The sequence below is a fragment of the Astyanax mexicanus genome, chromosome 7 (genome assembly GCF_023375975.1).
Source record: "Astyanax mexicanus isolate ESR-SI-001 chromosome 7, AstMex3_surface, whole genome shotgun sequence".
In the NCBI taxonomy this organism is placed as follows: domain Eukaryota; kingdom Metazoa; phylum Chordata; class Actinopteri; order Characiformes; family Acestrorhamphidae; genus Astyanax; species Astyanax mexicanus.
Window position 1 is genome coordinate 48,152,678 of NC_064414.1, and position 22,501 is coordinate 48,175,178.

Here is a 22,501-nt window from a genome sequence, read left to right on the forward strand (position 1 = left end):
TAAATAATATTACATTTTATTACAAATAATCTTTAATTATTATATAAATGAGTGCAAAGAACACAATGTAGAAATACTGTATATACAAACACACACTGTATATGGATTCTTTTTAAGTTTTTTACATCTTGGTGACTTGTGAACACACATTATTTTTTTAAAAACATGAACTGGAGTAAATAACAATAATTATAACAATAATACCAACAACAACCAAGTGAAGATGAAGAGGAGTCCATGGTGTCTTGTCTCACGAGTCCACTTTCCCGTACGTCCCCTCCGGTGGGCGGTAAAACTTGGGGAATGCCATCAGCTGCAGCATGTTAAAAGCATACTTCCTGCATTTTATATTCTTTTGCACGTTCTCAATCCGGCAGCCCTCTCTGATTACAGGGAGATGTAGAGACAGAGAGAGAGAGATAGAAAGAAAAAGAGGGAGAGAAGGAAGGGAAAGGATGATAATGGAGTAATGGCAGCGTAGAAGTGGCAGTGATAATGTCCATCTACAGCAACAAAGCGATGACGAGGCTGCAGCTCAGCAAACTAAAATAAATAAATGAATAAATCATAAGCTGAGCATTATAAACACTGACCATGACTTCAGTATGATCAGCAAGTTTCATATTTCTCTGCAGAATGAAGCTTTCGAGGTTTAAAGCCTTGTGGACATTTTTTGACCTATTTGAACCCAAAAGAGCCAATGGAGACATAGATCCTGTAAAATAGAACCTTTAAAAGCTGTGTAAAGTTCCTTACAGCACTCTGTCCTTCCCTTTAACTCATGAAGCTCCTAAGTGACACATACTGAACATCCTGAAAGCATCTGAGATCGCTCACTACAGGACAGTGAGTAAAAAAAATCTGTTTTCATTTATCTGACCTTATTTACATAATTTATGAGTGCTTTAGAGTCAGTGCTGGAGAAAAAAACAAACAAACAAACTCCTATTAAAAGTAATTTTTTAATTATTCTATTTATTCTGTTCCAACCTTTCTAATAATGTAATGCTGTAATAATGAAATGTTTTACGTTCCATATAACTAGTTCTTTCAGCCTTTCTATGCAAAATGTTAGAATACTTCAATTATTAATTTGATGTCATTTATTGTACCGTATTTTTCGGACTATAAGGAGCACATAAAAAAAATCATTTTCACAAAAATCAACAGTGCGCCTTATAATCCACTGTGCCTTATGTGTGAATTTTACCAGTCAAGTTGTAAGGAGTAGTAAAGCCACTCCGCTGAAGTACAGCATTATATTGGAGTTTCAGTAAAGATTCTCCAGCACTAAAGCTGGAGCAGTATTAGCATTAGCCGCTAACCGCAGCGCTAGCTCTTTCGCCATTGAGAGGTGAGTATATTGGACTGTAGTCTGTGTTTGCGCTGTGTTAAAACAAGCTATGCAGGACAAACCGCCAGCTGATAGCGCCCTGGGTTACCGGAACACTCAGGGTTCCTCAGTGTAGCGCTATTGGGTGGCATTTACTAGCGCTAACCGCTGCTAACCACAGCAAATTGGAAATCTAAGCTAACTGTAAATAAACGGACGTGCTTTACTCAGATAACTGTGCAACACCCTTGTTCCTTACTAGTGGTGCGTCTCATAGTCTGTAAAATATGGTACATATGGATTTTAACCTTGAAATATTTATTTATCACAATGACAAAAAATATGAGCTTCTTAATTCATTGAACAAAATTATTTTATTAATAATATAATAACTAATATAATCACTGGGTCTGGGCTCTTATGGGTTAAGCACAGAGGCACACTTGCACATTGAGTCACATACAGGTTGAGTCATATTTACCCTAAGCAAAGTCGCCAAGGGACAAGCAGTGACTGCCAAGCTGAGTGTGAGTAATGATGATGTTTTTATTGCAGGGATATGTTTATTTATTTAATCTGTCTCCATAAAGATTAACATGATTACAAAAAAAAAAAAAGAAAAAGCTTTTGATAACACTTTAAAAAGAGGGTACGATAATAAACAGTACTAAATTGTGTCAATGCGTGCCAACTTATTAATAATAACAGTAGTTAATACATGATTATGACAATGAGGTATTTAATAACTGTATTATAAAGTGTTTAAAAATGTAATAGCTATTGTTAATTAATAATCATATGAGACATTCTGTCATAAGTACGGTTAATTAATGTACCCTTATTGTACAGTGTTACCATTGTTCTTATAACACTTTACAATAAGGGTCACAATTAAAAGTACTTCTGACAATAATAAACATTGTTAATTGGTTAAATAATGTCTAATTATTAGTTGGCTGTAGTTAAGACATTATTAAACATCACTAATTCTTAATGCTCAGAAATCTTGCAAATAATAATAATATATTTAGACAGTTAAAACAATTGTAATTCTTCATAATGTTGTACTTAGTGTCAATTAACAATTAGTAGCGACAATCTGTGGTGAGTACTACTAATTAATGTACCCTTATTCAGGGTTCTTGCACCACTTTAAAAGTCAAATTTAAGACATTTTAAGACCTCAATAAATAAAATTTAAGACCCAAAAGTGTAGTCGTAATTTCTTAAGTTCTCTCCCTGGTAATGTTAGCTAACTTTTCACTAATGTTAGTATGTTAGTTAACTCTCCGCTAATGTTAGCTAGCTCTTTGCTAACCTTAGTTCTATCCCTGGTAAGATAGCTAAAGATAGTATGTTAGCTAGCTTGCTGATAAAGTTAATATGTTAGCTAACTCACTACTAATGTTAGCTAGCTCTGAATATTTAATACCAACAGCAAATTTACAGTAAATTTAAGGCAATTGAAGACCTAGCTAAATTTGTGCTAATGTTAGTATGTTAGCTAACTTCTGCTAACCTTAGTTCTATCCCTGGTAAAGTAAGCTAGCGTTTTTTAAGCAAGCTTAAGTTACTATGTTAGCTAGCTTGCTGCTTATGTTAGTATGTTAGCTAACTCGCTGCTAATGTTAGTTAGCTATCTGCTAACCTTAGTTCTATCCCTGGTAACGTTAGCTAGCTCGCTTTAGCTAGCTAAGGTTAATATGTTAGCTAGCTCACCGCTAATGGTAATGTGTTAGCTAGCTTGCTGCTAATGTTAGTATGTTAGCTAGCTCGCTGCTAAAGTTAGTATGTTAGCTAACTCACCACTAATGACTAGCTCTCTGCTAATCTTAGTTGTCTCCCTGGCCTTTTTTTAAACTTACAGTAAATTTAAGACAATTTAAAACCTTAATTACCCAGATTTTAATTTAGGACTGTTTAGCCTTTTTAAGGACCTGTGGGAACCCTGGTAATGTATTACCAAACTTTTTTTCACACCATAAAAGTTATACAATAGGGCAAATTTAATTTTAAAACATAAAAATCATAACTATTTCACTATTATTTTTGTATTTTCTGTGTGCAAATAAAAGACAGCTTCCTCTTTAACCTTACTAAACATTTTATTTTATATAGAAATGTTAGCAAACCCTTCAAGAATAATAACTAAATTGAAAATAATTGTGCAAAAAAAGATTAAATAAATATTTTTGGTTATAGAGATGAGAAAGACAGTGTGTAATATTGCACTACTGGCTGCAAAAATCCCCCTAGAATTATATATTATATATTGAGACAACATGTGGTAAGACAGGCAGGTTAGTTGGGAAGCTTTGGACCCCCTCTGGCAATAGAGAGTTCCCGTTAGTTCATGTAATCATTTCCATGCTGTAACAAACTTGTTTACTGCTCTCTTTTATTTTCTCAAACACAACACAGATGGAGTGTCACTAGCAATTGTGAATTTAGTCCAGATTAAAGAAGAAGAAAGAACACATAGGAATGCATCCAAGGGGGTTCTGCTTAGAGGACTATAGCAATTAAAAAGGACAACCCCCGGAGATGGCGTGGGGGGAAAGAGAGAGTTAGTTAGAGCTTTAGCACTCGGAGGTGCAGAGGAACTGAGTTAAGACAGTACAAGCGTGGTTATGGTATAATCAGCGGTTTATTGATATTTAGCAAGCAGAAAAACAAGACTTAAAATCAGCCACACCACCAGCAGGTGTGAGCTAACGAGCAGGAGAGCGATTGGGTAGAAGTGGCGAGACGGCGGCTTGTGATTGGCTACTGAGCCGGCCTCAGGGTCGTCCCATTGGGCACCTTCTCCCTGGGCCAGCCGACTGCTGAGCGAGCCGAGAACAGACAGAAACAGAGAGAAAGAGAGGGAGAGATAAAGAGAAACACACAGACAGACGTTACAGAAGGTTAGTAAAATTAAGCCAGTTTGGCCTTTGCCTCCACAGACACACTCACACACACACACACACACACATTCGGATGCAAAGGTGCTGGTAGTGTGTGAGGAGATGGTGTGTGACATGCATGCTCCATCTTACAGTGGACAAAATTATTGGGACACTTGCTATTTGTTATTTCTCCAAAGGTATTAAAGCAGTAAATGTAAAGCAGTAAATGTCTCTACTGGAATGGGACTCTGCTTTGAACACTGGTGTAAGAATTTGATTGCATTCAGTTGCACAAGTATTAGTGAGGCCAGAAAGTTGGATGATCACCACCCACCTCATTCCCAACTCACTAACCTATCTACTGTCAAAAGTATTGGATTGCACAGCTTAATGCTCAATTCTCTTACCCATGTAACATGATTCAACTGTACAGCTCTGTAAAAAAAAAATAAGAGACCACTCAATGATGATGTTTTCCTTTTTCTGATTTTACCAAATTGAAAACCTCTGGAATATAATCAAGAGGAAGATGGATGATCACAAGCCATCAAACCAAACTGAACTGCTTGTACTTTTGCACCAGGAGTAAAAGCATAAAGTTATCCAAAAGCAGTGTGTAAGACTAGTGGGGAACAACATGCCAAGATGCATGAAAACTGTGATTAAAAACCAGGGTTATTCCACCAAATATTGATTTCTGAACTCAACTTAAATCTTTATGAATATGAACTTGTTTTCTTTGCATTATTTGAGGTCTGAAAGCTCTTCATCCTTTTTGTTATTTCAGCCATTTCTCATTTTCTGCAAATAAATGCTCTGAATGACAATATTTTTATTTGGAATTTGGGAGAAATGTTGCCTGTAGTTTATAGAATAAAACAACAATGTTCATGTTACTCAAACATATACCTTTACATAGCAAAATCAGATACATTGATTCAGAAACTGAAGTAGACTCTTTTATTTTTTTTTCCAGAGCTGTATGTCACTCTGGATAAGAGTTCTAGCCACTTGCTGCTAATGGAATACAGTGATGGCAGCTCTTTCCTAAAATGTGTGAATAAAAGGAAGAGATGGTAAAACAGATCAGATTATAGCAGATCAAATATAGCACAAATGAAATGTCTGTGTTTAGGGTTAAACAACCAATTCAAATGTTGTGGTAGTGTTAACCTACTACCCATACTATTAGAAACTCCATAGTGGTGCTAGCAAAAATGAGTAATATCTTCTTAAGAAATCAAGCTTGACAGCAAATCTTTGAAATATAAGGATGTTTTTGTTGCAAACATAATCTAACCTCAAACCAACCCAACTATCAGCTGTACTCTGTTTGAGTTAAACAGCTCTGCATGTGTAGTTTAATCTGGAATATTACCCAGATAATTATTACAGCTATTAACTAATGCAATCTCTGCTCCTGTTCCATATTATACTATACAAAAACTAAACTAAAACACAGGACCTTTTCCTGTATTTACATGGGTGCGACCACCTCAGACTGGCCTGACCAATAATCATAAAGAATGTAATTTGTTGTAATGCATTTTGTTGCTGTTGATTTTTTTCCTAAACCAAGAGGAAAATGCTCCAAGTTTACAAGTATGACTAACTGATTCAGATCAGAGGAAAGCAACTGTAGTTATGAAAATGCCTGCAAAAGTGCACAAAACTGATAGTTGTATGCTGTAGGCTGTATGTGGAATTGGGTTGAATGTTATGTAATATTTTATGAAGTGTTGGCACATGCGGCTTGGGCCACATTTTATTCCCATTTTATACTTGGCAACCGTAGTGTTGACATATGCAGCTTGGGCCATTTCACATATTACAGTCACTGACTGGCATGTTGGCACAAGGGTTTCAAGCCAATTCCCATATTATACTCAGCAACCGGGGTGTTGGCACATGCAGCACTCTGCTTAAATGAGACACAAGAATTTAGACCAGATTTAGGCCAAGATTTAAACTGGAATCAGGCTGAGTGTGGCATATTCAATTTAGAAGTGGCCCGAGTGATTTTTTTTATGTGGGCTGATTGTGTTAAGTCACAGTTTGTCAGCATTTTCCACTGCACTGCTATGTGCACAGTGATGACTGTGATCTGTCTGAAAGGTCATTTTTGATAAAGCTCTTTAATGCCATGCATGCAAAGTAACCTCAAAGAACAAGGAAGAAATAGTTTCAGAGAAAGAGTTTCGTTTCCCTTTAAATCACGTGATTTCTGCATTTGCGATTTTGCATTCAACCCTGCCTGCAAACCCTGCAAAGAAAAGTATCTCAAGCTTTTCTGTTTACACTGAAGTTTACGTTAAATAAGGCCGAATCTGTTAGACCACAGTGTGAAGAACAGTAACTGATCGTACTAAGAACTATAAGAAAGTCATTCAATCAGAATAACCTCGTCTTCTGCCCTGTTTCAATCATCAACTGCAATCTTTTCCAATCCACAGCTGGCCAACACACAGGGACAATAAAAGGTTTTGAGGTCACATACAGTGCATTATCTGTCAGCACAAACCGGTTCGGCCTGCCTGCTCTTCTTTCATCTCCAAAACAAACACTATCACTTTATCTCAGCCTCCAGGCCACGACAACAAAGGCAAGGTGAGGCAAGTTTATTTGAATAGCATTTCATCCTTAGAGGCCATTCAAAGTGCTTTATATCATGAGAAAACATACAAAAGAAAGAAAAATTATAAAAAGGCAAATTTAAGTGTTTGATGATAAGCTGTTGTAACACAAAGGCTTTTATACCAGCCTTGTTTGGTCCAGATATTTGAACAACACTATTGGTGTTAAATTAACAGTTTTTTATTGAAGACTGGCAAATTGTATTTCATTTTTAAACATTTTATTGTAGTATATCAGGGTTTAACTGCAGTGGTCAGACTGCCTTCTGGCATCTTCAATGCGCCAGTATCAGACATTACTTCCCAGCTGACAGCACTGAGGAGACTTCTCAGAAGGTCAATTTTACAGTGTTTACAGTGTGCCACTGCTTTACAGTGGAGTATGCAAACATATCATAGTTAAAACTAAATAATAATCAATAAATAAAAATGCTCTGTTTTACCTGTAGAACAACCACATGCTGTTCTATGTTTTAAACTAGCACTAAACAACATGCTCAAAACCATGTAAAGGATAATGATAATGCTAATAGAGTATAGCACATAACAATTATTTCACATCAGTTGTCTACAAACAACAACAGATATCAGCCCACAGTGTGTAGCACTACAAACACACACACACACACACACACACACACACACACACACACACACACACACACACACACACACACACACACACACACACACACACACAAAGTGACTTGTCTGCATTGATTTAAAGGGACTGGGAGCTCAATGGTAGCTCAGGTATGTCAGACTGGCTGGATTATAAAATGTTAAACACAGTACAAAACGCACAATTTAAAAAAACTTACAACTAAACGAAATAAATCACTTCAGAATGTGTCATTATATAAACTGGTACTAAAATAAAGTGGTTTTACTGCAACTTTTTTTTTAAAACACAGTTTGATTTGTTACTTTGCTATATTGTGATCGTCACGCCATAACGTATATATGTATATACTTATATATATAAAAAAAATAGCATTAAAAAACATACGCCCACAGCACAGAGCAAAACTCAACCCAGCCCGAGAAAAGTGGTGGAAAATCTCGGCCCGAGTTCAAATCGGGCACTGGCTCATGCTCGGGCTCAGGCAGAGAATCTAAACTCAGATCAGTTTCAGCTGTTATTCAGCATTTATTAGACCTGTCACATTGTAGTGTGAACACAGAGTAAAAAATGTATTTACCCATTGAACCACAGGTTTATGATGTAGTTAGTAACTGTAAAGCAAGAGCTTGTGGAGACCCACAGGGTTTTATTATAGGGTGTATGAAACATTGTATGAAATATTAAATAAGAGTACAAGTTAGATACTGTACATTAGGTGAAATATATAATGTGGGCTTTAATACAGGGATCTAGGGACTAATCATTCTTATTTTAAAGAGTATAAGAGTACGTCCTCCACACAAGGAGGTTAAAAGGGAAAGAGAATTAACTCCCAGCTCAAAGAAAGGGGATTTACAGTCCCCAGTGGTGCACTGGGTGCTTCTATTTTAAGCTCAACAGGGGGTGGAGTGTTTTTTTAAGAATCCTGTTATTGGCTAACCACTTACAGCTGGTCTGTAGCAAAAATGAGAATTTACTAAAGCCTGTGCTGGAACAGAATATGTTACTGTGCTCTTTACTGCAGCATTTACACACTAACACACAGCACATTCACACTTTCATCATCATAATAACTAGAAAAAGACACATAAACACAGATAACTTTGTAACTATTAAAAGTGGAAGTCTTTTACATATAGAGAAATTACAGATGAAGCCACAGAGCGGTGAGTACTGTTTGTTACACCTTCAAAAGACTCTTGAAAACTGGAGAAAACTGGAGTAAACTGGAGTAAACTGGAGAAAACTGCTAAAGGAGTCACGTCTGGCTGACCTACATGGCAACAGCTTTAGCCTTTAGCTCAGTTTGACATGTCTGGACTAAGTCTCAGTTTCAGCAGTGAAGAGAATTAGAATTAAAGTTAGTCTAACAGGTGAAGAACTGCAGTAATAAAGCCACTTATAAGATGGTAAAATATAAAAAAAAATAGCTATAGAAATACTGAAAAAATAGGGTTTTTTCTAAGACTTTTGGCTGGTAGTGTACATTAAAGGCCTAAGGACTAACCCTAGTTCACCCTGTCAGGAAACAGATCAACAAGCGACCAGTTATTTTCATGGAAGGAAACAATTTAAAGCTGCATGTGTTTGCTTTTACTGGAACTCTGATTAGGGTGTGTTTGTTTTTCTAGTGACAGAATCTGAGGGGAAAGAAACAGAAACTCCTTATCAATCATAAAAACATGTTTTATTTCATCTGGCTTGAGGAGAAAATGCTTAGAATGTAGATGAAGCATCATTTGGGTCAAAGGTGTCTGTTTTTGTGTGAAAAATTGAGGGAGGAAATCATAAGGGAATACATTTTGATGGCAGATGAAAACGCTGAGTGATTTGTTACACCAGCAGTGTTTAGTCTGGTTTAACCCTCCTGTTATGTTCATTTGTCAGGAACAGTGATGGTGTTCCCGGGTCACTTTTACCCGGTGCATGTTTAGTTATCCAAAATATGTCTGAAACCAAAAAAATCTAAAAAATCAGTGTGAATATTTAATTACTAACTACATTACTAATTATTATATCAATATTGTTCAATAGTGTTCCTTGCCTCTAACAGGAATTGGTTCAATTAGGAAAATGTACTCATTTTTCATAAAAAAAAAATTTTTTTATTGTTTCACTACTTATTACTTTTGAAAGACATATATAACATAATATATATAACATATAAAACAAAATAGTTTTACATAACCATAAAACTTAACATTGCTTTTTTTAGTTGTTTTTTTTTGGCAGGTTGTGGTTGCAAATATGTGAGAAGATAAACCATTTTCATGTTAAATGTTGATTTCACTAAGTAAGGCAAGCAGAAGAAGTTTCATACTGAACAAAAACAGATCTTCAAACATTAAAATGGGTCACTTTGACCCAGAACATAACAGGAGGTATAAACGGATGATTGATTGAACAGATAGATGATTTGTAGTTTCATAGCCAACAGTTTTAAGCAAGTGCTCAGAGCTGTTTCTGTGTGGTTGCTGCTGCTGTTGCTGCTGCTTATGATGACAGTTGAGAAGGTTTATATATAAAAAACAGTGGCTACATTAAAGTCTGAATGATGTAAGACAGCTAGAAATGTCTCTAACCCTTAATAACTCTAACTGCTTTTTTCCTCACTTTGCTGAAATGTATAAAAAAAAGGGAGATTTTTTTATGTTGTCATTATTACAGTTTTTTCTCGCGTTGCTAGAAATGTGTTTTTTTTTGTTTTTAATGTAATTGGATTAAAATGCTGACTGTCATTTCCGCCATAACCAATCAATAATAAACATCAAATCTTAAACCTGTTGATGCAGCATCTAAATGCACTACAACAACACTTACAACTTACAACAACTTAACATAATAAAAAAAAAATAATAGAAAAATAAAAGTAAGGACTCTTATGTTTATGAAGGTTAATGCTTTGAAATGTTTGTTACAAGCCTTTTCCCCAATACATTTTAGAGCATTATAACATATTTTGTTCTATGTTCTATAAATCTGAAATGTGTCTTGTGATAAAAATAAAATGTTTATATGTGAAATACATGACTTTACATGAATTAAATTTTTAGTCAGTTTCCTTTTTTATGATATATCACTGTCAATATTTAGGTATAGGTTATACCTGTAAGACAATATGCAAGAAAATAAATGTAAAAAAAATAAATAAATAACATAAAAAAAACTTTCTTTTACAGATATTTTGCAGTGTAGTACTAAAGGTGATGAAGAAGATAAATGTGGTTCCCTCCTAAGGAACTTAAACTCTGTTCCATTTTTTGTTTTGGGATCAGGTGAAGTTAATTTAGTCTAATTCACACCGCAGGCAAAAAGTGTCCCAAAAGATTCAGCATCTTGAAATATATATATAAAAAAAGGATTTTTGGCCCACTTTTCTAGACCCTGGAGCTTTAGACTGTTCCAGTGAGAGGAGGTGGAGAGGCAGTGTGAGGAGGTGTTAGTAATAGGGCAGGATGCTGTGTGTGTGTGTGTGTGTGTGTGTGTGTGTTGGGGTTATGTGAATTTCGTACCTCCGCATGCAGTCCAGGGCCCGGACGAAGTAGTCTTTGTGGAGCTGATGCTCGTCCCTCAGAAGAGCGCACTGCTCCAGCGTTACTGACATGGACGTCCTGTCTTTGGCACTTTTACAGCTGGTGAAGCGGATACCGTTCAGCCGCCGGCAGATCTGTGGAGATGGAGTGCAATTATTTATTCATTTTATCTATTTATTAATATTAAACCCTAAAAATGCTGAATTTGTTAATCAGCAAGTACAGAGGTAGGACAATGAAACTGAAACACCTGGTTTTAGACCACAATAATTTATTGTGGTGATGGACAGTTCTGGTGGAAACAGGAGAGTTGAGGTGCACATTGAATTCTGCCGTGATTTGATCAGCCGTGGTTTTATGTTTTTTGGATACAATCCGGGTTAGCACCCGAACATCCCTTTCAGACAGCTTTCTCTTACAGCATCCACAGTTAATCCTGTTGGATGTGGTTGGCCCTTCTTGGTGGTATGCTGACATTACCCTGGATACCGTGGCTCTTGATGCATCACAAAGATTTGCTGTCTTGGTCACAGATGCTCCAGCAAGACGTGCACCAACAATTTAGATAGATAGATAGATAGATAGATAGATAGATAGATAGATAGATAGATAGATAGATAGATAGATAGATAGATAGATAGATAGATAGATAGATAGATAGATAGATAGATAGATAGACATACAGATAGATAGATAGACATACAGATAGATAGATAGACAGACAGATAGATAGATAGATAGATAGATAGATAGATAGATAGATAGATAGATAGATAGATAGATAGATAGATAGACAGATAGACAGATAGATAGATAGATAGATACTTTATTTATCCCGAAGGAAATTTAGGCATCCAGCAGCAACAACACAATACAATAAGAAACATACTCAGACAAATCAAAACACAGAAGAATAGAAAATATATAAGGCTATATAAAAAAAAAAACCTAACTATACAAGGTAAGGATCTATCTGTAAACGGAGCAGTGCAGTAGATGTTGCTAATGGTCATAAATAATTAAATAATTAACAGAGTAAAGTGCAATGACATCGATTACGAAAGTGACTGATGTGACATAGAAATATAATATAATATAAGTATGCATACGTTACAAGACAGTTCTAAAAAGAGAATGTGAAAATGTGAATACCCGATCATGAGTAAGGTATACTTAAATGTAAGCGAGGTTGGGGAAGTGTTAATATAAATAATTAATGGTTGAATAATGTCCAAGTGGTGTGCCTGGATTACACTCAGTCGTCAGCAGCATCCCGTCCCCGATGGGAGGAGTTAAAGAGTCTGATGGCTCTCGGAATGAAGGATTTTCTGAGTCTGTCTGTTGTGCAGCTCTGTGACAGCAGTCTGCCACTGAACACACTCCTCTGCTTCATGATGGTGGTGGGAAGTGGGTGACTATCATTGTTCATGATAGAAAGCAGTTTATCCAAAGTCCTTCTCTCAGCTATTGTAACCAGAGAGTCCAGCTCCATTCCAACCACTGCCCCGGCCCTCCTGACCAGCTTGTCCAGCCGTGATGCATCTCTCCTCTTCATGTTGCCTCCCCAGCACACCACAGCATAGAAGAGAATGCTGGCCACGATTGATTGGTAGAACATCTGCAGAAGCTTCTTATAGATGTTAAAGGACCGCAGTCTTTTTTTAAACTTTTTTGTCCTCTTTTGAACTCTGGTATGTCACACATAATGTTGTGTGCATTGTAATATTTTGAGCAGAACTGTGCTCTTACCCTGCTAACTGAACCTTCACACTCTGCTCTTACTGGTGCAATGTGCAATTAATGAAGATTGGCCACCAGGCTGCTCCAATTTAGCCATGAAACCTCCCACACTAAAATGACGGGTGTTTCAGTATCATTGTCCAACCCCTGTAGATTACTAACATATTTTACAATATGTGGACATGGCCTCAACCATTTTTACTAAATTCTTTATCTTAGGTCAACTTTAATTATGTTTATTTTGATCCAAAATCCATTCTTTAAATATTCCTAATTATTAAAAGTTTATTGTTTGTTAAAATGGTGTGACTGCAATATTTTGATGCTATTATATAATCATTACATTAGCATAGTTTTAAAATGACACACATTAAAATATACTAAGCATTATTATGCTATAGTGCACTAAAGTTTTTTGTAGCTACATTATTAATCAGTATATTTAAAGAGTGCTTAAATGGAACAACTTTTTTGTACTTATAATACTTAAGTGTACTTAACTGTAAAAACTGTAACTGTACATCTACTACGTCATGTATTTAATCCCATATTTTAAATATGCTTACAGTAAAATTATAATACATTTAATGAGTATTACAACTGTATCACTTTTATACACTGAGTATATTAGAAATATACTAAGAATTAATGTTAAATATATTTACAATAAAGTACATTAATAACACACATAGCATACTTCATTGGGTATAAAAATATATTTTAATTTACTGTACTACAATTGTAGCGTGTTACAAATTTACTTTAATATAATTTAGTGAAGTATATAGTTTATAATGTAGTAATTTAATTTACTTTCTAAAAAGTCACATGATACATTGTGTTTTAAGTGAACTACTGTAACATGTTTTAACACACTTTGCTAAAAACGTACAAAAGTTTATTTGGAAATAAGTAATTTAAAAGTATATTCAATTACATTAAACTAAAAGTGTGTTTCATAGTTGTCTATTTATTTAAAATACACTATATTGCACTTTATATGTATGATTTAATTTACTTTCAAAAATTTAATGAAAGCATAATATTAATGTACTTTTAATATATTTAAGTAAGTACATAAATCTGTTAAATATTTACAGCATACTTAGACATTTTATATTTAGTATAATTAAGTATATATTGTTTTACCCAGGCAATAATATGGTTAATCATAATAATTTCTGTTACAGTATATAATGCTATTAGAGTATCAGTGTCCCAGTCGTGCAAACTAACAATGATCTTAAAAGAAACAATATTATCATTTAGACAGTATGCCTTTAGAATACTTTTTGATAAAACAAACTAGATTAGAATTCGAATTCACTCACACATTATTCCACACTGTAACTGGTTACAATTTCCTCTATGTTATGTTATGTCTATTTCAATTCCTTGAACACAACTGCCACCCAGGCTGCAGAGTTGTGCAAGAGTAATCGAGATTCAGAGAGAACAGTTTGGACTTGCTCATTTTTGGGCTTGTAGAACAGATGCACAGCTGATTAGAATTAAGAATTAAGCTGTCCAATTATATTGCCCTTCACTTCTCATAGACAAAAGATCTAGGATAAACAAATCTAGCTAGCGAGTGGAACCTGGCAGTCAGTCAGTAGGGCAGAAAACTATTGCAAAACTGATGTTTAACAGCCTACCAGCATGATATGAAATGTTCACACTGACATTCAGTGCTTTAGTAGAGCTCACTAAATAATCAGCTTAGTGGTTTATCAGTCATTTATCACTCATGCTTTAGTAGAGCTCAGTAAGTATAGTAAAGAATTTTTGCAGTGTTATTTAGCTCTACTAATGCATGTTCTGATCAGTTACTCATCTAAGTGTTATTAAACTTTACTAAAGCATAAGTAGACTGGTAAATCACTGTGCTGATCTTTTATATATTCCAGTGTTACTAAACTTTACTAAAGCATGAGTAGACTGATAAATCACTGTACTGATCAGCTATTTATCCAAGTGTTACTGAACTCTACTAAAGTATGAGTAGACTGATAAATCACTGTACTAATCAGCTATTTATCTAAGTGTTACTGAACTCTACTAAAGCATGAGTAGACTGATAAATCACTGTACTGATCAGCTATTTATCTAAGTGTTACTGAACTCTACTAAAGCATGAGTAGACTGATAAATCACTGTACTAATCAGCTATTTATCTAAGTGTTACTGAACTCTACTAAAGCATGAGTAGACTGATAAATCACTGTGCTGGTCTTTTATTATTTCAGTATTACCGAACTCTACCAAAGCATGAGTAGACTGATAAATCACTCTACTGAGCTCTACTAAAGCATTAGTAGACTGATAAATCACTGTACTGCTAAAATCATCTGTATCTGCTTAATTATTTATGTGCTCAGTAGCGCCAATATTTTTTTAGTCTACTCTTGTTTTAGTAGACTTCTGTAACAATGAAATAAACAACTTGTCAGCACAGTGATTTATCAGTCTTTTCATGCTTTAGTAGAGTTTAGTAACACTGAGATACTAAATAACTGATTAGTACAGTGATTTATCAGTCTACTCATGCTTTAATAGAGCTCAGGAAGTATACTAAAGCATTGTTCACAGTGTTACTGAGCTCTACTAAAGCATGGATAGACTCATAAATCACTGTACTGAACTTTAATAAAGCATGAGAAGGCTGATAAATCACTGTGCTGAGTTATTTATCTGCTTAGTTATTTATGTTCTCAGTAACACAGTGGTGTATCAGTCTACTTATGCTTCAGTACAGCTCATTAACACTAAGATAAATAACTGATCAGTCTAGTAATTTATCAGTCTACTCATGCTTTAGTAGATTTCAGGAAGTATTAATATTTGTTCACATCATTGTTCACAGTGTTACTGAGCTTGACTAAAGCATAAGTATACTGATAAATCACTGTACTGAGCTTTACTAAAGCATGAGGATACTAAAAAAAATCACCCTACTGAACTGCACTAAAGCATGAGCAGACTGATAAATCACACTACTGCACTTTATCAAAGCATGTATACTGAAAAATCACTCTACTGGACTGCACTAAAGCATGGGCTAATAAATCACTCTACTGAGCTTTACTACAGCACGTGTAGACTGATAAATCACTGTACTGAGCTTTACTACAGCACGTGTAGACTGATAAATCACTGTACTGAGCTTTACTACAGCACGTGTAGACTGATAAATCACTGTACTGAGCTTTACTAAAGCCTGAGTAGACTAATAAATCCCTCTACTGAGCTTTACTAAAGCCTGAGTAGACTAATAAATCCCTCTACTGAGCTTTACTAAAGCACATGTAGAATGATAAATCACTGTACTACGCTTTACTACAGCATGTGTAGACTGATGAATTCCTCAGCTGAGCATTACTAAAGCATGAGTAGACTGATAAATCACTCCACTCTGCTTTATTAAAGCATTAGAAGGCTGATAAATCACTGTGCTGATCAGTTATTTATCTGCTCAGTTATTCATGCGCTCAGTAACACACTGATTTATCAGTCTACTCATGCTTTAGTAGGGCTCAGTCCAGTTTTTTTAAGATCTGTATGTTTTTTTAACTGTTTTTAAACTCTTTGTTCTTCATGAACATTTGATCATGTAAGCCAGTGCAGTTAGAGTTTTATTATTTGCATGAGTTTTATAACATAAATGACAACCTCCCTTGTCTTCTGGCACCCGCAACAGTGCTGCCAGACTGCGTCATGCTCATGAATCATGGGAGTGGTGTACGGACAAGTACAAAGTACAAGATAAACCACAGGCCTGGCATATTCTTCTGGTGAGTGTCACAATTCTGTGTCAGTTTAGGCAGCTAACCTTGGGCAATTGCCCATAGGCAGTTAACATGTTTAAGCATCTTTAATAATCCTTTTCCTAGAAAGCATTCAAGGATCCTCATCTTTATCTTTTTATCTTAATCGGCATAATAAACTAACTTCTACATGGAGTAAGAAATTAATGTAATCTTACCAACATCTATTCATTTGAAAGTTTACAATTCGTGAGTGTTTACTCCACCTTGCAGCTTTATAACACTTATGAAATGAGATATATTGCTAATATATAGATAGAGATATATCATGCAATATAACAGATGCAGTAAATCCTGCTCTTTAAAGATGATTCAGCACTTAAGAGTTGCTCTGAAGATGATCCTTTTTCCAGCCATGTGCTCAGCAGGCATTCTCAACCCTGGTTGTTTTGTCTTTATGCTCAAAATGACCCCCTACTATAATTAACAGCAGAGAAAACTTCTAAAAATGATCTTTTTTTAACTTAAATTTGATGTCACTGCCTTTTATATATTTCCAATATATTTCCATGAATGCTGCATGCTAATGGGATACAAAAATGCATCTTAAGCCCTATCTGGACGGGATAAGTTTCTCAGTCTGCGAAAAAGGTTGCACATTTCTACTCAGTGATTAAACTCTTGCATCCGGACTTCAATTGTAAAACAGGAGGACCAGTGAGTTTTTAGGTTTTTAGCTTTCTCGGCCACATGACATCACATTCAGTAGCTCCTCTATTTTCACTCGCTATTGCGTTTAATGTGGATCTCCGTGGAAACGTGTGCCGAAAGTGTTATAACGGTACGTGGCAGTGGACAAATAGCTATTTTATTAGAGATGTGTTCAGAGTTCAGCCAAAAAACAGTAGATAATTCAGCCTGTAATTTTCTCAGAGGACGTCTGAGAAAAACACGTACAGGGTCATTCCAGATGGGAATAAACTCATAGAGGACCCCCCAAAAAAGAGAAAATTACCCCAGGACCCCCTGAGAAATGAATCGTGTCCAGATGGGTCTTTAGGGTGATTCTCAGCCCCTTGAGACTGTCCCAGTTTTCTTCATAATCGAAAAAATGACAACTTAATCAACCTGCTGGATGTTTAAAAGGTCCTTTGCCAGATTTGACATTTCTTTGGATTGGTAGCAAAATATTTTCTAACTGGTTCTCTGTAGCATAACATTAATACCACCTCTCTTTTTTATAATTTAATTTCTAATTTTTATCTTCTTCCCAATTTTGCTCAGCCAATTACCCAACCCACTCGTTAGGACTCCCCCCATCACTAGTGATGCCCCAACACACCAGGAGGGTTAAGACTAGCACAAGCATCCTCTGATACATGTGAAGTCAGACTCCGCCTCTTTTCAACCTGTTGCTGATGCAGCATTGCCGAGTAGCATCACAGCGCTTGGAGGAAAGCGCAGCGACTTGATTCTGATACGTCAGCTCACAGACGCCTTGTGCTGATCGACATCATTCTTTTAGTGATGTGGGGAAAGAACGCCATCTACCCACCCAGAGTGGAACAGGGCAATTTTGCTCCCACTGAGCGCCGGCAGCTGATGGCAAAGCTGGACTGCTGGACCACTCGGCACCCAACACCACCTCTTTTAACACACACTGTAGTCCATCTGTTTCTCTGTGAACTTTATTAACCTCAACGGTCAGGAACCCATGGGACCACCACAGAGCAGAGGTTATTAGGGTGGTGGGTAATTTATTCTCAGTACTGCAGTGACAGTACTGGCATTGTGGTGGTGTATGAGGTGTTAGTGTGTGTTGTGCTGGTATGAGTGGATCAGATACAGCAGTGCTGCTGGAGTTTTTAAACACCTCAATATTACTGCTGGATTGAGAAGGACTACAGGATAACCAACACTGTAAACTTTAAACTATCAACTATCTGTAACTATCTGTAAACTATCTACAAGTTGGAGCAGCTATAGGTAGGTGTGTGTAATAGACAGAGTTCATACACGTTTTAACCAATACATTTCATTGATTTGTTCAGGACTTTTTGATGCCTCAAGGAAAATTTTCATGTCCATACAAATTTTAAAACATCAGTGCAGACGTGGACAATAAAAACAAAAATCAACTAAACCTATAATTATAATTGATTATAGTAAGTCTAAAATGAATCAGATAAAAATGTGACATACATTCTTTAATAATAAAATGTGTGTCAGATCCTGAGAGCTCCTTTGTGTAAGGCTTAAATTACTGAATTAACTCTGAGCTGATGTATTTGTTAGATCAAAATAGATTTTTTCCATCGATAAACTGAAACACAAAGATTTGTAGACCAAATTTCCAGGACTTTTCCAAAACTTTCTGGTTATTTTTATTTTTCCAAAACTTATCCAGGCCTAGAAATTGCTATTTTCAAATGACTTCATGACTTTTCCAGATTTTTCATGACGTACCATCCCTGATAGAGTGGAGGACAGAGTGATTAAACACAGTGTTTAAGAACTCCAGCAGCACTGCTGAATCTGATCCACTAATACCAGCAACTGTTTGACTGTTGACTGATTGATTGAGCCTTACCGCTCCAGCAAGCCAGAGAATCTCCACATTCTTCCTCTTCTTGGTCACTACGTTCTGACCCAGTGTTTCAAGTAACTCTTTGACATCAGTCTGTGTCTGAAAACAGGGCAGGCCTGAGAGCGAGAGATGAAAAAAGAGAAAGAGACAAGAAGAAAGAGAAAGAATGTCTGAGATCTTGTGCGCTTCACTGAGTTTTTAAGATTGTTTTCTTTTCCTTATCAAAGCATCTGCTGGAGATTAGGTGGCTGAGGCTCACAGTGCACTCGCTCATGAGGGAGATGTGCTGAGAGATAAATGGGAAGTGACAAGACAAGATGTGCTACAATGAAACTTGAGGCGAGTGTTTATTTGCAGGGCAACTGCTGATGGCTTACTGGAACTGCCGAGAGCATCTACCGTCAGCAGAGCTTCAGGAGCTTTATGATTGGAAGCTTTATGATCTTAAACTATGTGAATGTCAATTTATCAAACAAGACTGAATGTGGTGGTTTTAAAGGTATTGCATTGCTACAGTTATCAATCAGGTGCTCAGTGAAATAATAAGTGAATGAATGTCAACTTTGCCAATTGATGTCCATGTGTACACTAACAGGATTAAACACGCTCATGAATTTGGCAGTTCTAGTGAACTGTACAAAAACACTCTATAGTTCTAGTGAACTGTAAATAATCTACAGTTATAGTGAGCTGCAGGGCCGCCGCTCTGCATACGCAGACAACGCAGCCAGCGTTAGGCCTCAACCATTTTGCAGTTGCAGGGAGCCAAATTGACTGAGAATGAAATGTGTTGAAATTATGACATTATTAAATTTAAAACCCAATGTGAATTATTTATGATACGCTCATCTTTTTTGTCTTTAAACATTGCATGGGGCACCTACTCTACTAATTAAAAGCGGCACGTTATTATTTTTGTGCATAATATAATGCCCCCACCCCTATTGCCTGAAATGGCACGGCTCGGTTTGTTCTGTTGGTTGTTGCCAGATGTGACATTTTCCAGTCAAATAAATAATCAAAAAATGCATGGAGGCGCTAAATCTTGCGCATGTTTAACCATTTTTAAAGTGTATGTGGCCATTCTATACAAAAACTTGTCCAGTGCAATATTTGTGTAAGTTAAAAACTTAAAATAAAATAAACAAATAGGATGAAAAATCGTAACTTATCTGGCAACCTTAGTCCTAACTAAAGTAGCAATGCTACTTGAGTTTGGCAGGAGACAAGTTCACCGCGCGAAGTTGCTACTAAATGGTAATTCAACTATGAAGCGACGGTTTGAGTCTGGAGCTGAGAAGAAGAAAAAGAAGCAGAAAGATGAGGCCCATGCATCCCTTTCTGGTGAGTAACTTCGATGATAAAGGTTTAAATAGTTTTGATTACTTCATGTTCAGTGGTGTTGCCTGAGCTAGTTACGTTGGCTTTGCTGATTTGGTAGCTTTAAACGCTTAACTACAAACTAATCTGGGTATTGCAAAAAATTAATAAACAGAGTAGCCTACCTATTGACTAATGCCGTCAGTGCACTATCCAAATGGTCTGTATGACAGCAGGATCAGACAGCTCTATAGTTTTTTTTTTTTTTGGGGGGGGGGGGGGGGGGGGGACCAGTTATGCTTAGGGCCTCCAAAACCTTAGCAGCGGCCCTGGTGAGCTGAAAGCACCCTATAGTTCTAATGAAAAGTAAATACCGCATAATTTAAATAACCTATAATTTTAGTGAACAGTAAACATCCTGTACAAAAAACCCTATAGTTCTAGTGAACTGTAAATAATCTATAGTTATAGTGAGCTGTAAATACGCTATAATTCTTGTGAAAAGTAAATACCCTATAGCTCAAGTGAATTGTACCACAAAAAACACTATAGTTCTAGTGAACTGTAAATAATCTATAGTCATGGTAAGCTGAAAGCACCCTATAGTTCTAGTGAAGAGTAAATACCCCATAGTAATTGTAACTTGTAAATACCCTATAGTTTTATTGAACTGTAAATACCCTTTAGCTCTAGTGAACTGGAAAAAAAAACACTATAGTTCTAGTGAACTGTAAATAATCTATAGTTATGGTAAGATGTAAATATGCTATAATTCTGGTGAAAAGTAAAAACCCTATAGTTCTAGTGAACTGTAAAATGTAAAGGTATTGCATTGCTACAGTTATCAATCAGGTGCTCAGTGAAATAATAAGTGAATGAATGTCAACTTTGCCAATTGATGTCATCCAAGTGTACACCAACAGGATTAAACATGCTCACGAATTTGGCAGAAAAAGAAGACAAGACAATCCCTTTTTCTGCAGGAACAGTACATGCTTTAAATGCAGTAAATTACTGACTCACAATCTAATGGCACCTTGTCACTCAGTGACTTGTAGTAAGCCTCTAGAATGTCGAAATTCCTCTGGTTTATCCTTTCCTGTAACGATATGTCCCCAAATCTGAGAAGAAGACAAAGAAGAAAAAGTTATTTCATACACTTAACTAGAATCTTTTCCACTTTTGGCAACTAGTGAACTTTAAAAACCTTGGTAAGAAAAAAAGGACTATAGTTCAGGTGAACTGTAAAAATAAAGTATAGTTCTATTGAACAGTAAAAAAAACACCTATAGTTCTAGTGAACTGTAAATAACCTATAGATCTAATAAACTGTAAATAACCTATAGTTCCAGTGAACTGTACATAACCTATAGTTCCAGTGAACTGTACATAACCTATAGTTCCAGTGAACTCTAAATAACCTATAGTTCTAGTGAACTGTACATAACCTATAGTTCTAGTGAACTGTACATAACCTATAGTTCTAGTGAACTCTAAATAACCTATAGTTCTAGTGAACTGTACATAACCTATAGTTCTAGTGAACTCTAAATAACCTATAGTTCTAGTGAACTGTACATAACCTATAGTTCTAGTGAACTGTACATAACCTATAGTTCTAGTGAACTCTAAATAACCTATAGTTCTAGTGAACTGTACATAACCTATAGTTCTAGTGAACTCTAAATAACCTATAGTTCTATTGAACTGTACATAACCTATAGTTCTAGTGAACTGTACATAACCTATAGTTCTAGTGAACTCTAAATAACCTATAGTTCTAGTGAACTGTACATAACCTATAGTTCTAGTGAACTGTACATAACCTATAGTTCTAGTGAACTCTAAATAACCTATAGTTCTAGTGAACTGTACATAACCTATAGTTCTAGTGAACTGTACATAACCTATAGTTCTAGTGAACTCTAAATAACCTATAGTTCTAGTGAACTGTACATAACCTATAGTTCTAGTGAACTGTACATAACCTATAGTTCTAGTGAACTCTAAATAACCTATAGTTCTAGTGAACTGTACATAACCTATAGTTCTAGTGAACTGTACATAACCTATAGTTC

At 35.9% G+C, this 22,501-nt stretch overlaps 1 protein-coding gene across 9 annotated transcripts in view; it reads right to left on the reverse strand.

Moving 5' to 3' along the window:
* The window catches only part of inpp4b (inositol polyphosphate-4-phosphatase type II B), a 446,954-nt gene continuing 424,453 nt past the window's right edge, over positions 1-22,501 (reverse strand). For 7 of the 9 annotated variants that reach the window (XM_049481668.1, XM_049481671.1, XM_049481672.1 and 4 more), the window contains 4 exons: positions 21,447-21,544; positions 19,107-19,219; positions 10,992-11,146; positions 3,962-4,158 (listed from right to left, as the gene is read on the reverse strand). In XM_049481668.1, coding sequence (XP_049337625.1) covers positions 3,981-4,158; positions 10,992-11,146; positions 19,107-19,219; positions 21,447-21,544 — 544 coding nt within the window. In that variant the 3' untranslated portion in view covers positions 3,962-3,980. Of the gene's footprint in view, positions 384-3,961; positions 4,159-10,991; positions 11,147-19,106; positions 19,220-21,446; positions 21,545-22,501 lie in introns of those variants that run through there. The other 2 variants (XM_049481670.1, XM_049481669.1) reach the window with 2 other exon arrangements.